The sequence below is a fragment of the Budorcas taxicolor genome, chromosome 13 (assembly GCF_023091745.1).
Source record: "Budorcas taxicolor isolate Tak-1 chromosome 13, Takin1.1, whole genome shotgun sequence".
In the NCBI taxonomy this organism is placed as follows: domain Eukaryota; kingdom Metazoa; phylum Chordata; class Mammalia; order Artiodactyla; family Bovidae; genus Budorcas; species Budorcas taxicolor.
This window is the reverse complement of record NC_068922.1, coordinates 11674606-11689650: the sequence shown is the minus strand read 5'-3', so window position 1 is coordinate 11689650 and position 15045 is coordinate 11674606. Positions and strand designations below refer to the sequence as shown.

Below are 15045 nucleotides of genomic sequence, written 5' to 3'. Positions count from 1 at the left end.
TTTTTTAGTGTCCACATATAAGTGACATCATGTAATATTTGACATTTTCTGTCTGACTTCAGTGAGTATGATCGTCGCTGGGTCCATCCATGTTGCTGCAGATGGCCTCGTTTCATTCATTTTCCTGCTGCACTGAGTACTTAGGAGGGGCTCAGGGCATGTGTGTTGAACTGTTCAGTGGGCTCCCTCTGGCATTTGGAAACGCCTTTTCTTTCCCTGTGGTCCCCACTCAGTGACTGTCTCAAATATTCCCATTGCCCTTCTGAATTGCTGAGGAAGCTACTAACGTGGTGGAGCTGGGAGAGCCCGTGCCTTCCGCCGGTGTCTGCGCTTCAGGGCACAGCTGCTGCTCTCTGAGCCCTCTTCCCGCTCTCGGCCTCTGAGAGAGCCCCCTTCTTGGTGTCCTGGCTGTCGACCCTGGCGGCTCTATAATACCAGCCCTGCTTCCTCTCTGGCATCTTCAGTTTTTTCTTCTCTCTCTGGTTTCCACCTCATTGACAAGACATACATAATTATGCTATCTTCTCCAACTTGAAATAGATATTTTTTAAAAAGCTTTTTACTGTGCTAAAAGTCACATAATATATACTATTTCAGCCATATTTAACGGTACAGTTTGACTACACCAAGCCCGTTCACATTGTTGAGCAGCTTTCACCGTCACCCACCCTCCTGAGTTTTTCACCTTCCTAAACTGAAGCTCTGTCCCCATTAAACATGAACTCCCATCCCCATCTCCCCACCCATCCACCCCACAGCCCCAGGCATCTACCAGTGTGCTTGCTGACTCTGTGAATTAGACTATTCTAAGTACCTTGTATGCTGCTGCTGCTGCTGCTAAGTCGCTTCAGTTGTGTCCAACTCTGTGTGACCCCATAGATGGCAGCCCACCAGGCTCCCCTGTCCCTGGGATTCTCCAGGCAAGAACACTGGAGTGGGTTGCCATTTCCTTCTCCAGTGCATGAATAAGTGCAATCAAAAACTATTTGTTTGCACCTAATATAAATTGGAATGCACATTAAATTTTATTTATTTTTAATTGAAGGATGATTGCTTTATAGTATTGTATTGTTTTCTACAAACATGAACTTGAATCAACCGTAAGTATACATATGTGCCCTCCCTCTTGAACCTCGCTCCCCATCCCACCCTTCTAGGTTGTTACAGAGCCCCGGTTTTAGTTCCCTGAGTCACACAGCAGAAGGTTAATTTAACATATGTCCTAGGGCTAACAATTTAACATATGTCCTAACATATGTCCTGGTGGCTCAAATGGTAAAGAATCTGCATGTGATGCAGAGGACCTGGGTTCGATCCCTGGATCAGGAAGATCCCCTGGAGAATAGAATGTCAACCCACTTCAGTATTCTTGCCTGGAGAATTCCATGGACAGAGGAGCCTTGCAGGCTACAGTCCAAATGGATTACTTCTTTTTTTTCCCCCTCTGTGCTATATAGTAGGTTCTCATTAGTTACCTGTTTTATACCTAGTACTGTGTATATAGTTTGAGCATTCTTTGACATTGCCTTTCTTTGGGATTGGAATGAAAACTGACCTTCTCCAGTCCTGTGGCCACTGCTGAGTTTTCCAAATTTGCTGGCATATTGAGTGCAGCACTTTCACAGCATCATCATTCAGGATCTGGAATAGCTCAACTGGAATTCCATCACCTCCACTAGCTTTGTTCATAGTGATGCTTTCTAAGGCCCACTTGTCTTCACATTCCAGGATGTCTGGCTCTAGGTGAGTGATCACACCATCGTGATTATCTTGGTCGTGAAGATCTTTTTTTACAGTTCTTCTGTGTATTCTTGCCACCTCTTCTTAATATCTTCTGCTTCTGTTAGGTCCAGACCATTTCTGTCTTTTATCGAGCCCATCTTTGCATGAAATGTTCCCTTGGTATCTCTAATTTTCTTGAAGAGATCTCTAGTCTTTCCCATTCTGTTGTTTTCCTCTATTTCTTTGCATTGATCACTGAGGAAGGCTTTCTCATCTCTCCTTGCTATTCTTTGGAACTCTTCATTCAGATGCTTATATCTGTCCTTTTCACCTTTGTTTTTCGCTTCTCTTCTTTTCACAGCTATTTGTAAGGCCTCCTCAGACAGCCATTTTGCTTTTTTACATTTCTCTTCCGTGGGGATGGTCTTGATCCCTGTCTCCTGTACAATGTCACGAATTTCTGTCCATAGTTCATCAAGCACTCTGTCTATCAGATCTAGTCCCTTAAATCTATTTCTCACTTCCACTGTATAATCTCACATGCTAGTAAAGTAATGCTCAAAATTCTCCAAGTCAGGCTTCAGCAGTACGTGAACCATGAACTTCCAGATGTTCAAGCTGGTTTTAGAAAAGGCAGAAGAACCAGAGATCAAATTGCCAAGATCCACTGGATCATCAAAAAAGCAACAGAGTTCCAGAAAAACATCTATTTCTGCTTTATTGACTATGCTAAAGCCTTTGACTGTGTGGATCACAATAAACTGTGGAAAATTCTGAAAGAGATGGGAATACCAGACCACCTGACCTGCCTCTTGAGAAACCTATATGCAGGTCAGGAAGTAACAGTCAAAACTGGACATGGAACAACAGACTGGTTTCATATAGGAAAAGGAATACGTCCAGGCTGTATATTGTCACCCTGCTTATTTAGCTTATATACAGAGTACATCATGAGAAATGCTGGGCTGGAAGAAGCACAAGCTGGAATCAAGATTGCCGGGAGAAATATCAATAACCTCAGATATGCAGATGACACCACCCTTATGGCAGAAAGTGAAGAGGAACTCAAAAGCCTTTTGGTGAAAGTGAAAGAGGAGAGTGAAAAAGTTGGCTTAAAGCTCAACACTCAGAAAACTAAGATCATGGCATCTGGTCCCATCACTTCATGGGAAATAGATGGGGAAAGAGTAGAAACAGTGTCAGACTTTATTTTTTTGAGCTCCAACATCACTGCAGATAGTAATTGCAGCCAGGTGGGAGGGGGGTTCGGGATTGGGAACATGTGTATACCCATGGCGGATTCATGTTGATGTATGGCAAAACCAATACAATATTGTAAAATAATAATAACAATAAAAAAAGAAAAAAAAAGACGCTTACTCCTTGGAAGGAAAGTTATGACCAACCTAGGTAGCATATTGAAAAGCAGAGACATTACTTTGCCAACAAAGGTCCATCTAGTCAAGGCTATGGTTTTTCCAGTGGTCATGTATGGATGTGAGAGTTGGACTGTGAAGAAGGCTGAGCGCCTAAGAATTGATGCTTTTGAACTGTGGTGTTGGAGAAGACTCTTGAGAGTCCCTTGAACTGTAAGGAGGTGCAACCAGTCCATTCTGAAGGAGATCAGCTCTGGGATTTCTTTGGAAGGACTGATGCTAAAACTGAAACTCCAATACTTTGGCCCCTCATGCGAAGAGCTGACTCATTGGAAAAGACTCTGATGCTGGGAGGGATTGGGGGCAGGAGGAGAAGGAGACGACAGAGGATGAGATGGCTGGATGGCATCACTGACTCGATGGACATGAGTTTGGGTGAACTCTGGGAATTGGTAAGAACAGGGAGGCCTGGTGTGCTGCTATTCATGGGGTCGCAAAGAGTTGCACATGACTGAGCGACTGAACTGAACTGTGTATATATGTCAATCCCAATCTGTCAGTTTAAAGGTATTTTTTTAAACCTTTTTTCCTCTACAAGGCTTTCTTTCTTTTCATTCCCTGACACATTTCTTGAAAAATAGTTTAATATATTACTCCTTTTTCCTTCACTACTGTATCAACCCTTAAACCCAAAGAATCTGGCTCATTTTTCAATCCATCTGCTAAATGACGTTCTCCAAAAGAATGAATCCTCAAAACAAATGTTTGTTTCTTAAGCTTCAATTCCCTTGGCATCTCTCGATCTGTCAATGCTGAAAAACCTTTTCTTTCTTGTATTGCTTCATGTAATATTATTCAAGTTTTCCTCTTAATTTTTCAGCTGCCTCTTCATGGACTCTTTTGTAATTTCATTTCCTCCCTCCCAAAAATATGGGAGTTTTTATCTCCAAGTCTGTTCTTCATGTGAGTGCCATTTCTTCCTGACTTACCCACTCAAAATTAGGGGTAACATCTCTAATGTTAAGAATTATACTCTAAGGTATAATTCTTTATACTATCCTGCATAGCAATTCGCTCATAGCTCACCAGGAAATGTGTGACTTAATTGACTACAAACAAGTGATTGGTTAAACAAATAGATTAGGCACCATTGCTATAAAATAAATAACCAACTATATAAAGATCAGTGAGCTTATTCAAGCCAGTGTACAAACGGAAGGCCAAATTACTTCAGAAATAAACAGTAATTACAAGGAGAATTTCTAAAATTCTGAGCTTTTATACATTTACTTTCTTATAAGGATTGAAATGATCAGAGGATAAAGGAATTATAGCAAGGAGCAAGGGAATGAATTACTTACCTGTAGTCTCTGACATACTTTTAAATGTACAGTGTTCTAATACACAGACTATTTTATATTTATAAACATATAGTTGTATATAGTCCGGACTATTATAATAGCTTTACTGACTATTCAGTCAGTAAAGAATCTGCCTGGGTTTGATTCCTGGATCAGGAAGATCTCCTAGAGAAGGAAATGGCAACCCATGCCAGTATTCTTGCCTGGAGAATCCCACGAACAGAGGAGCCTGGTGGTCTGCAGTCCTTGGGGTCTCAAGAGTCAGACACAACTTAGCAACTAAACCACCACCATGTAATTGTTACATGGTTATATTTGTATATTTTTCACAGTAATATGGATAGAGTTCCCAGAATAATTCACCTCCCTCCCTGAGTTCAAAAGTAATTTTATGCTTTATTTCCTTTTATTTCATCAGCACCAAAATAGAAATGAGTCAGAGCTTCCCGACAGATGGCCTCCTGTGCCGGTCCCGAGTTGTAAATAGATCTCTTCACTTAAGCCAGAGCCTATAGGAGAAGGCAGTTGCCTCAGTGACCCTGAATCTAACCCCGAATTCACCAAGCCTTTTTATTTCCAGCACAGTTCCTTTAAAAAAAAGACCTAGATCGCCTATCCTTGAAGCATCAGGCAAAGTCCTCAGCCGTGTAAGGAAGTCTTTCTTAGGAACGCTTGATTATTATCTTCTCTGGAGTAGAGTTGATTTACAATCCTGTGTTAGTTTCAGGTGTACAGCAGAGTGACGTTTTATCTGAGAGTTTGGGGTTTCCATAAAACAGACCCATGGACTCTTGGAGAGAAGACTTCAGTCTTGAAATGAGTGCTGGCACTAGGCTAGACGGTGGAGGAGGGTCTCCACCTCCGTGACCCACCCCCAGCCCCGTCTACCCAGTGTGCTTCCAGCCTGGCCATGAAAAGGGGTGGGGAAATGAAGATACTCCGGCAGGATCACTTGCCTCGAGTGTGTTGTCCAGCCACTGCCATGGCTTAGCCGGAAGGGAAACAATTGGGTTTAAATATTGTTAACTCTCTTCATTTGTGAAACAGGAGCCCCTTATTCTTGCCAAACCTCCATTTTTTGTATTTTGAAAAAATAAGTAGAGTAAGTAACCCAAGAATCTACTTGAAATCGCAGTTGCAGGAACTGAATCATCAATTCGTTATCCGTATTTTAGTGATGATGGCAGCTGTGTTCCGCCTCCTTTACCATGCACGCTGGAGGGCCCATCGTACTGGCCAATCATAACTACCTTGCTATTGTGTATTTTGGCTGGGGGACCTGGGCTTCGGCCAGGGCAAATATTCTCACCGATATTTCTCAGACTTCTTCCAGCCTTTTGGAAGCTGTGGGTACTGTGGACAGTTACTACTCAGAGTACCTTCACCAGCACCCAGAGCCCAGGGTAAACTGAAGAAATGTGAACGTGATTTGATGTAGATGACTAGGTACCAGCCAGGATTATCTAGACATTTTTAAATTACAACCATCTGTTCCTTTCTGGCCCTTTCCACATTGACCTGTATAGTTTTATGGCTGGTGCATCTGATTCCCATGGGCTTCAGGAACCAAAGCATAAACAAGTTCCCAAAGCTTTTTTGCCTTCAGAAATCTGGCCAGCTCCTGCCTATCTACATTTTTTGTCTATGAACAACCAGATATAAAATTTCCTGGGACCTAAAAAATATATATATATTGTTTCCAACTTACTGTTCAGTACCACATTATTCTTTAGAATTACAGGCAAAGTATTTGCCACTTCCTGCCTTTTCTGGCTGACTCATCACTGACAGTGATGAGGAAAGGTCAATAAATACCTTAAATGTTCCAATTTCTGGTTTTAAAAATTGAGAGAGGATATAGCTCAGTGTCGTGAAAGAGGATGGAAGGATTGAGCCAAGATTCCAGCCTTGTTGTTCCAATCCTGGAACAGGATACCCTCTGGTAATTCTGTTATGGGACTAAGGAAAGCCACTTCGTACTGTACCAAACTTTAGAAATACTGGGTTGGCCAAAATGTCCATAACATCTTTTAGAAAAAACCCCAAAGGCTTTTAGCCCAACCCAGTACTTGGGATGCTAATGGTCTCAAAGCTTGTCTAGGTCCTCAACCATCTCTGCCCCTTCCCCGTTTCCTCCCCCCGGCGCTGCTCGCCCCCAGCTGTGACAGCCATTTCGCAGAAGGTCACTGTCCCTGCCCTCTTCCTGCAGACACAAAGGACATGAACGAATTCGAGACCGACGGCTTCTTCGCTCTGCATCACCGCCGGGGAGCCATCAAGCAGGCCAAAGTCCACCACGTCAAGTGCCATGAGTTCACGGCCACCTTCTTCCCACAGCCCACGTTTTGCTCCGTCTGCCATGAATTTGTCTGGTATGGTAACTCGCATGTGACGCCAAGCTTCAGGTTATGCCTTGTGTCACTTTTTTTGTTTGTTTATTTATTTGGCTGTGTTGGGTCTTAGTTATGGCACACAGGTTTCAGAGCACAGGCTTAGTTGTTCTGAGGCCTGTGGGATCTTAGACCCCTGAGCAAGGACTGAACGCCCGTCCCCTGCATTGCATGGCAGATTCTTAAACCCTGGACCACCGGGGAAGTCCCATGATGCATCTTCTTAATCCACCTGGCCTGGCATGTTCCACCTTGCGGGAGTGTATGGGAATAGGTACTACCTGAGAGTTTCCAGTGGCCTCACCTGGATTGAGAAGGCTCAAATGGTGTGATTCTAGAGAATATTTTCATAATAGAGCTCCTATAGCATGAGGAATCCAGCTCCCTCAAGAAAGATTTCAAGGAAACTTTGGTTTCCAATTAAATGGGAAGCTTCTGGGGGTGAGTGGGGAGGGACAGAAGAGGGAGAGATCTTTATTGTAAGCACAGTTTTATAGTCAAAACTGCCACCAGCTCGACAACCCAACTGTGCTAACTAAATGTCTGCAGAAGGCAACACTTGCCCATTGGAGCTGATGGGTTTCTATGTTTACAAGGCTCTTGGGTGTCTTAAACAGCCCCTGAACAGAGATTGGTTCAAGCCTCAGTAACCACAGCAGCGAAGGCTACGGTAGACTGGAGACTCAGAATGACTCCTATTTCTTGTTTCAGCCTCCCCCACTCTTTTGGGATCTTCAGTCCTTTGGGTTCTTGCAGGATTTGTTAATGCACAACCTCTGGCTTAACCAGGGTATGCAAAGGTCAGGTAGACTTTTGGTGGATTTCCATCAACTGTCTTCATCTAATGACTTGAGCCCCTTCCTTTCTAATAGTGAATGTGAACAGAATCAGTCTTAAGGTTGAGAATTTATTAGCTGCAAATGTTCTCAGATACTCCGAAAGAGGAAATAAAGTGTTATATGGATATCTTTGCTTATCTGTACTGAACTTAGTAAGACAGTGAAAAATTTTAAGTGTCGACATGGAAATTTGCTACCAGGAGCCTGTGATCCATTTCTGGTTGGACATTTTTTTTTTGTCTGCATGTTTGTTTGGGAAATATGCAAATGAAAAGGAAATGAACAACTCATTTACTGAATGTTCAGGCTTTTCACAAAGCAGGTCAAAATAAGAGCACACATTAACACTCTTGGCTAATAACAGACGAGGGCTGCTGATCAGAAAACGCTATGTGAGAGCAGGAAGCTATGAGCGCTTGTTCATCTTTTAAATGTTTTTGTGTTTGGTACTACAGTTGCCTCTAAAGTCCATATACATATTTAAACATATGCTTTATTGCAGGGGTCTGAACAAACAAGGATACCAGTGTCGACGTAAGTGAGAAGGATTTCTGTTGTACTAGCATCATTCCTTTTGTTTAGTTGTCCCTTAACTTCTGAAAATCTCAAGCTGTAGTTATTTCTTTTCAGAATGTAATGCAGCAATTCACAAGAAGTGTATCGATAAAGTAATAGCAAAGTGCACAGGATCAGCTATCAACAGCCGAGAAACTATGGTACGGACCGAGATTCGCCTTTGTCTGAAATACGATGATTTCATCCTTACATTGCCTTTAACAGCCCACGAATTCCTTTTTAAAGGACTTTTAAAAAAATTCTTTTCTTTTTGGTGGCACTGGGTCTTTGTTGCTGCGTGTGGGCTTTCTCTCGTTTCCAAGAGCAGGGGCCACTCTCTAGCCACGGCGCTCAGGGCTTCTCATTGTGGTGGCTTTTCTTTGTGCAGAGCATGGTGTCTAGGTTTGCAGGCTTCAGTAGTTGGGGTGCATGGGCTTTGTTGCTCCACAGCATGTGGAATCTTCCCAGACCGGGGATCAAACCCATGTTCCCTGCACTGGCAGGTGGATTTTTATCCACTGTACCACCAGGGAAGTCCAACAACTCCCTAATCCTTGTTCATAATGCGGAATTCTTAAATTTTTCCAGGCGCGTCAATATCCCTAAAACACTTTCCTCTTCAGTAACGATTGTTACTGAGACCCAAAACTAGTGTCTTGCCCTCTCCGTGTTTAATCTCCCCATAGATCAAATGAAAATCCTAACAGAGGCTGCTTCAAATGAGCTATTTTGAGGATTGTGTGAGATATTGCACGTGTAAAAGGCAGCACAGGTGACATGTTCGTCACAGCACCTGGCAGAACTGTTCTCTGTGCCTCGTCTCTTCTGTTCATATCTAACCAGCGTGAAAAGTCTCCCCACTCCTCACACTGATAAACCGATGCCTCTAGAGGAGGCATTATATAATAGCTTCCAAAGGTGAAAGCACCAGTTCTAGGTTGAAAGAGAAAAGGAAAAATTTACATTAAATTAGGAAGGGAAGTCCGTTGACATAACTCCCATTTAAATGAATAACTCTGGTCTCCTTCCTGAAATATTAACCCATCTGCCCAGAGGCGGCAGACTTCAGCTATCTCCAGGTTACCTGAAACGAGTATCTCATGCCCTTGACCCAGAACAGCTAATGGCTTCCTGTCTTCACTGGACATGACTATAAGTCTTGACAAGTAAAAATCGTGACTTCCAATACACATCATTGCAATGTTTTTATTATTCTGTTCATTCTGCAAAAGTCTCTGCTAGAGAAATGACAAGTGGGGAACCCAGGGACACACAAACCATCACACTCTCTTGTTCCCTTTCAGTTCCACAAGGAGAGGTTCAAAATCGACATGCCGCACAGATTTAAGGTCTACAATTACAAGAGCCCAACCTTCTGTGAGCACTGTGGGACCCTGCTGTGGGGCCTGGCCAGGCAAGGACTCAAGTGTGACGGTGAGTCCCACGCGAAAGGTGCTTGGGGTCCCCACCTACTGAACCTCCAGGGGGGTGGATTTTCAGCTTTGATGAGAGGATGAGGGAGGGAGGGAAGATGAAGATGACTGGCTTGTTCAGCCAGCCCGGAAGAGCCCCGTGGTCCTGAAAGAGAAGTTCTCGGATAACAAGCCACTGCTGTTCTTTCCCTTCCACCTTCCACCACCCCGTGTCTTATTTCCCAGAGAAGTGCACATTCAGGTCCCTTGTCCAGGCTCCTGGCCTGGTGCTATCTGAGGGACCCAGTCCTTCGGAGCAAGGAGGCAGCAGGCTCCTCTGACTGGTCCCCTGCCCTGGCCCGTCCCTTCCTGACTCTGGCAGCTCCGGCCATGCCCCTGCCACTCTCCCTGGAACCAGCAAGGACCATTCTGTCTGTGGTCCCATCGAGGAATGAGCCTGGCACATCTGCTGGGGTGCTGAAAAGTCCTGTATGGAAAAATTATCTGGCTTACTGAAGCTGGCACACCTGTCCCCAGAGTGTGCTGTGAACCCCAGCTGCACAGTTTAAATGTTGGAAGTGTCAATCACTGAGTCATGTCCAGCTCTTTGCGACCCCATGGATTGTAGCCCACCAGGCTCCTCTGTCCATGGAATTCTCCAAGGCAAGAAGAGTGAGCGGGTTGCCATTCCCTTCTCCGGGGGATCTTCCTGACCCAGCAGTTGAACCCAGGTCTCCTGTACTCAGGCAGATTGTTTGCCATCTGAGCCACCAGGGAAGCCTGTGCAGGGGGCAGCCCAGCTCTGACAGCATGGCCTCCTCCAGGTGACCTGACCACAGAGCCCGAGCTCACTCCCCTTTACCCATCCAGTTATTCAGTCTAACCAGAGAAAAAGCCAGACGGCTTTCTTGCTCTAAAAGCCCAGGTTGCTAAGGCAATAACCTTTAGAAACTGAGATGCCATTTCACCAGGCTTAGGGGGTAGGGAGGAAAAATTCCAACACAAACTATCAGAGCCCTTCTGCCTTCGGAGTGGGGCTGAGAGGGGACAGAGCCTAGATAATGTGTTCAAAGCAAAGGTGCCCCACTCAGCAGGGAGCATTTTATTCTCAATTTTAAAAATTTTTATTGGAGTATAGTTGACGTACACTGTTTTGTTAATTACTTCTATACAGCAAAATGATTCAGTTATACACACACACATTATATAATGTGCATACTTTATATGCATTTTTTACACACTCTTTTCCATTATGGTTTATCCTAGGATATTGATTAAACATGCGTGTTTGCTAAGTCACTTTAGTTATGTCTGACTCTTTGCAACCCCATGGACAGGTGCGTGCCAGGCTCCTTTGTCCAAGGGAATCTAGGCAAGAATACTACAGTAGGTTCCTCAGCCCTCCTCCAGGAGATCTTCCCAACCCAGGGATAGACCCGTGTCTCTTAAATCTCCTGCATTGGCAGGCAGGTTCTTTACCATTAGCGCCGCCTGGGAAGCCCACTGATTAAACATAGAAGCCACTTTATTTTTTGTGGGTGACCCCATTTTAACTTATGCCACTGGCTAATGTGTGTTGGGTCTTTTAAGTGATAAAGGGGGCTGACCTAAGCAGGAAGATCACCCTTAGATTCCTCCTTATCCACATCCTAGGTGTATCTGCAGGTCTGGTGGAGCCTGGAGTGACATCTTAAGGAAGGCAGGAGATGTTAGGTTTTTCAGCTCATTGCTGAAGGCAAACCCACAGGTAGTCAAAATTCATCTGAACCAGAGAAACCTCTGCTGCCCAACGGACCACCACATACTTTCCTGTCTATCCCTGCTCAACAGTCCGTGGGTGGGTGGCCTGGCATTGTGTAGAGTGTCTTTAGGAGTTCACAGGCAACAGGTAGCTGGAGGGTTTCTGAGCGGACAAACAGGACAGGAATGATCAAATCCACACCTCATGGCACCTTGAGTCTGATGGTCTTGGACATCGGGGTTTTCTTCCCTGGAGCCCATCACCCCGCCTGCAGAGGCCACGCTCATCCCAGCAGTGGCTGCTGCCTCCGAGCTCAGAACTCCCGCTAGGATTCCTTGGCATTATTCCACGGCTCCCACGCCCTGCTCTGTCCCCTCATTTCTCAACATTCTTTCTTCTCTGTTCCATTCTCTTCTTTCATTTCCCGGCCTCTGGCCTTCCTTACTTTCCCTCCTTCTCTTCTCCCCTCCTCTCCCCCCCACTTCCTTCCCCCCGAGTCGTTCTCTGTTCTTGCTGGAACCCCGTGAGGCGGGGTGCTTTCTGCTCCCTCCTCATGCCCCTGTCTGCGTCTCCACCTCCCACTCTCTCCCCTGGGTCTCCCCCTGTCTCTGCCTCCCTCTCTCTTCTTCTTGCTCTCCTGTAAGCCTCCTGCCTAAGTACGTACGGTCCCCTCTTATCCTGATCCTGTCTCCTTCCTCTGGCTGCTGAAATTCGCAAGAAATTAGTCATCAGAGGAACTGTTTGCACTCACAGAGGTTCAGTTATCACCTACTAGGTTCGTAACAGTCTTCTGACCTTTTGATCCTGGTGGGCAGGGAGCCTTTCTGCACGGCACATCAGAGAGGAGCTTAGATCTGGTACACTTTTAAACAGTAAGATAAATGCTCAGTCCCTGCTAACTGCCTCCCTCTCTCTCCCTTGCAGTCATGGGTAGGAAATGGGAGCTGGGGCCGCCCAACATAAAGCCTGCATCTGGGAGCCAGGAAGAGTCAAGTAAATCAGACAGGGTTCAGAGGACAGAGGCCATTATAAGTAGCATCTTCACTGTATTGAAGATTTCGCTTCTGATGGGTTTTTTTTTTACATCTATGGTTTATACTTACTTACATAGAAAATGCTATTTTGTTTTATTGTGAACGGCCTGTTTACCTAGTGAAAACTAAAGGTAAAGACAGCTGAAGTATCATCTAAATATTTCAGTAACATTTTGAAAGATGAAAGAAAAGTTGTATTTGGTAAGCACCTTTTGGAGGCCAATCACTGTGCTCAGTTTGTGCACACAAATGGGCAGCAGCCTTCCTTGCCATCAACAAGGCTCTGGCTCAGCCTCGAGCAGGAGTCGTGTCCCAGCATCATGCCAAAAGGCACCTGCCAGGTGCATGAGTATCTCAGTGAAGCAGAGGTGGATGCTTGGTGGCATAATAAGAGCACCGGCCTAATATCTGTCTTCAGCATCTCCCTCTGTGGGGAAGATGGTGCTGGGGGTTTGCCAATTGTCTGTTGGACGTACCTGCACCCAAAACAGATCGTGTTCAGAGTGTCTGGAAGTTGGTTCTGTCGCCCTTGCTCACGGCGTTGCTTCTCTTTCAGCATGTGGCATGAATGTGCATCACAGATGCCAGACAAAGGTGGCCAACCTTTGTGGTATAAACCAGAAGCTGATGGCTGAAGCGCTGGCAATGATCGAGAGCACTCAGCAGGTAGGAAGGGCTTTTAGGGGACAAGTGCCCGTAGTTTCAACAAGGACTATTTCAGTCCCTTCACTCTTGGACTTGTAACAACTGTATGGGGAAATCTGGAATCTGTTTCCAAGCTCTTGCCTTGACCCTGGCTTTCATCTGCATGTCCACATCCCCACTTTGAGATGTTTGTTTAATGCATTTCGCTTATGTGGATCTTTGTAAGAGCTTAAATTCTTCATGGAATGATCAGGGACACAAACAAATGTATTCATTAAAATTATTGAGGATTCACTGCTGGCTTTATACCTGTATAAGATGACTATGTAATAGCTGGTGGGAAAAACATTTGCTGAAATCATCTCCAAAATGCCCCCAAAACACTGAATCCGAGGCAGCTTTGCCTTTCCGCTCAGTAGTGTGCTGAATCCTCACATCTGTGAACAAACCCTTTTTGAGACTTGGCTTTGGGACTTCTCTGGTGGTCCAGTGGTTAAGACTTCACCTTCTAATGCAGGAAGTGTGAGTTTGATCCCTGGTCAGGGAGCTAGGATCCCACACGCCTTGCCCCGAAAAACCAAAACATAAAACAGAAGTAATATTGTAACAACTTCAAGGAAGACTTTAAAAATGGTCTGCTCTAAAAAAAAAAAAATCTTAAAGACTTGGCTTTGCCTACTTGAGCTATTTTTCCATCCATTGGTCTTTGATTCCTATTTGTGACTGAGCGCAGTGGGGAGTGTGGGAAAAACCAGTGGGCCCCCAGAAAATATGAAGGAAGTGAGCACGCTCTGCTGGTGCATAAAATATAATGGACGTTCACAGGGTATGGGATCCTAAGAGAGTGCCGAGGAGGAGGAGAGGTTCGGTTATCCTACATATTCAGGGATCTGAAATGGCTTCGGGACCATGGACAGCGGCATGCATGGTCCCGTCTGTGGTGAGTGGGTAGGTGGGTGGTCTGACTCCTTGTTTGTAACCCAGGCTCGCTGCTTAAGAGATTCTGAGCACATCTTCAGAGAAGGTCCAGTTGAAATTGGTCTCCCGTGCTCCATAAAAGGTGAAGCAAAGCCGCCGTCCGTACCAGGACCAGGGAAAAAAGGTAGCTATCCCTATTCACAGTGGAATTGTCATCAGTAATTCATCTTCATTAACCTGAATCCAGGACTTCCCTGGTGGCTCAGAAGGTAAAGAATCTGCCTGGAATGCAGAAGACCCGGGCTTGATCCCTGTGTGGGGAAGGTTTCCCTGGAGAAGGGAATGGCCACCCACTCCAAGTATTCTTGCCTGGAGAAGCTCATGGACAGAGGAGCCTGGCGGGCTACAGTCCACAGGGTCACAAAGAGTTGGACACAACAGAGCAACTGACACTTTCTCTAAGACTTTCTGGGTTAAAGCCTCCTTTTACCTGGCCTGATGAATGATTCTTTTCTAGTTAGAAATTACCGACCTAGCCACCCACGAAGAGGCTTCTACTTCTAGAAGTAAAACCAAAGTACAGCCCACTAGAAAAGCTTTGGAAGTGGATGGGGTTGTGGGACGTTGGGGTGGGGGTAAGAAGATGGGGTTTCTCTGAAATAATGGCAATATTCTCAGAAATAATGGCAAACTTTTCCTTAGAATTTTAGAATGTTATTCCCTGCCATGGTCCGACTGTTTTACAAAACTGAATCCTCCATAGAGCACTAAGGTAGAAATACCACAGACCATCTTATTCTGTACTTTGAGACTTTACTGGAAAGTTTAAGATTAGAATGGGGAAGAATAGCCAACATCCTTAACATTTTATGATATTATGGAAGCTCATCCAGCCTCCTGTTGGAAGGTGCTTTTTGAGAGGTTGTGACTGTGTGATTCTTTCTCAATTTTTATTTTTTTAACACCAAAACCATTTCATATTGAGGTATAGCCAATTAATTAATGTTGTGGTAGTTTCAGGTGAACAGCAGAGGGACTCAGCTATATGTATA

General features: G+C 44.9%; 1 protein-coding gene across 2 annotated transcripts in view; it reads left to right on the top strand.

Annotated features, from left to right (window-relative positions):
• The window catches only part of PRKCQ (protein kinase C theta), a 154550-nt gene that overhangs the window by 71403 nt on the left and 68102 nt on the right, over nucleotides 1-15045 (top strand). For both annotated transcript variants that reach the window (XM_052650657.1, XM_052650656.1), the window contains exons 5-10: nucleotides 6669-6831; nucleotides 8191-8222; nucleotides 8319-8404; nucleotides 9548-9677; nucleotides 12987-13096; nucleotides 14060-14177. In XM_052650657.1, the coding sequence (XP_052506617.1) occupies nucleotides 6669-6831; nucleotides 8191-8222; nucleotides 8319-8404; nucleotides 9548-9677; nucleotides 12987-13096; nucleotides 14060-14177 (639 nt within the window). The remainder of the gene's footprint in view (nucleotides 1-6668; nucleotides 6832-8190; nucleotides 8223-8318; nucleotides 8405-9547; nucleotides 9678-12986; nucleotides 13097-14059; nucleotides 14178-15045) is intronic.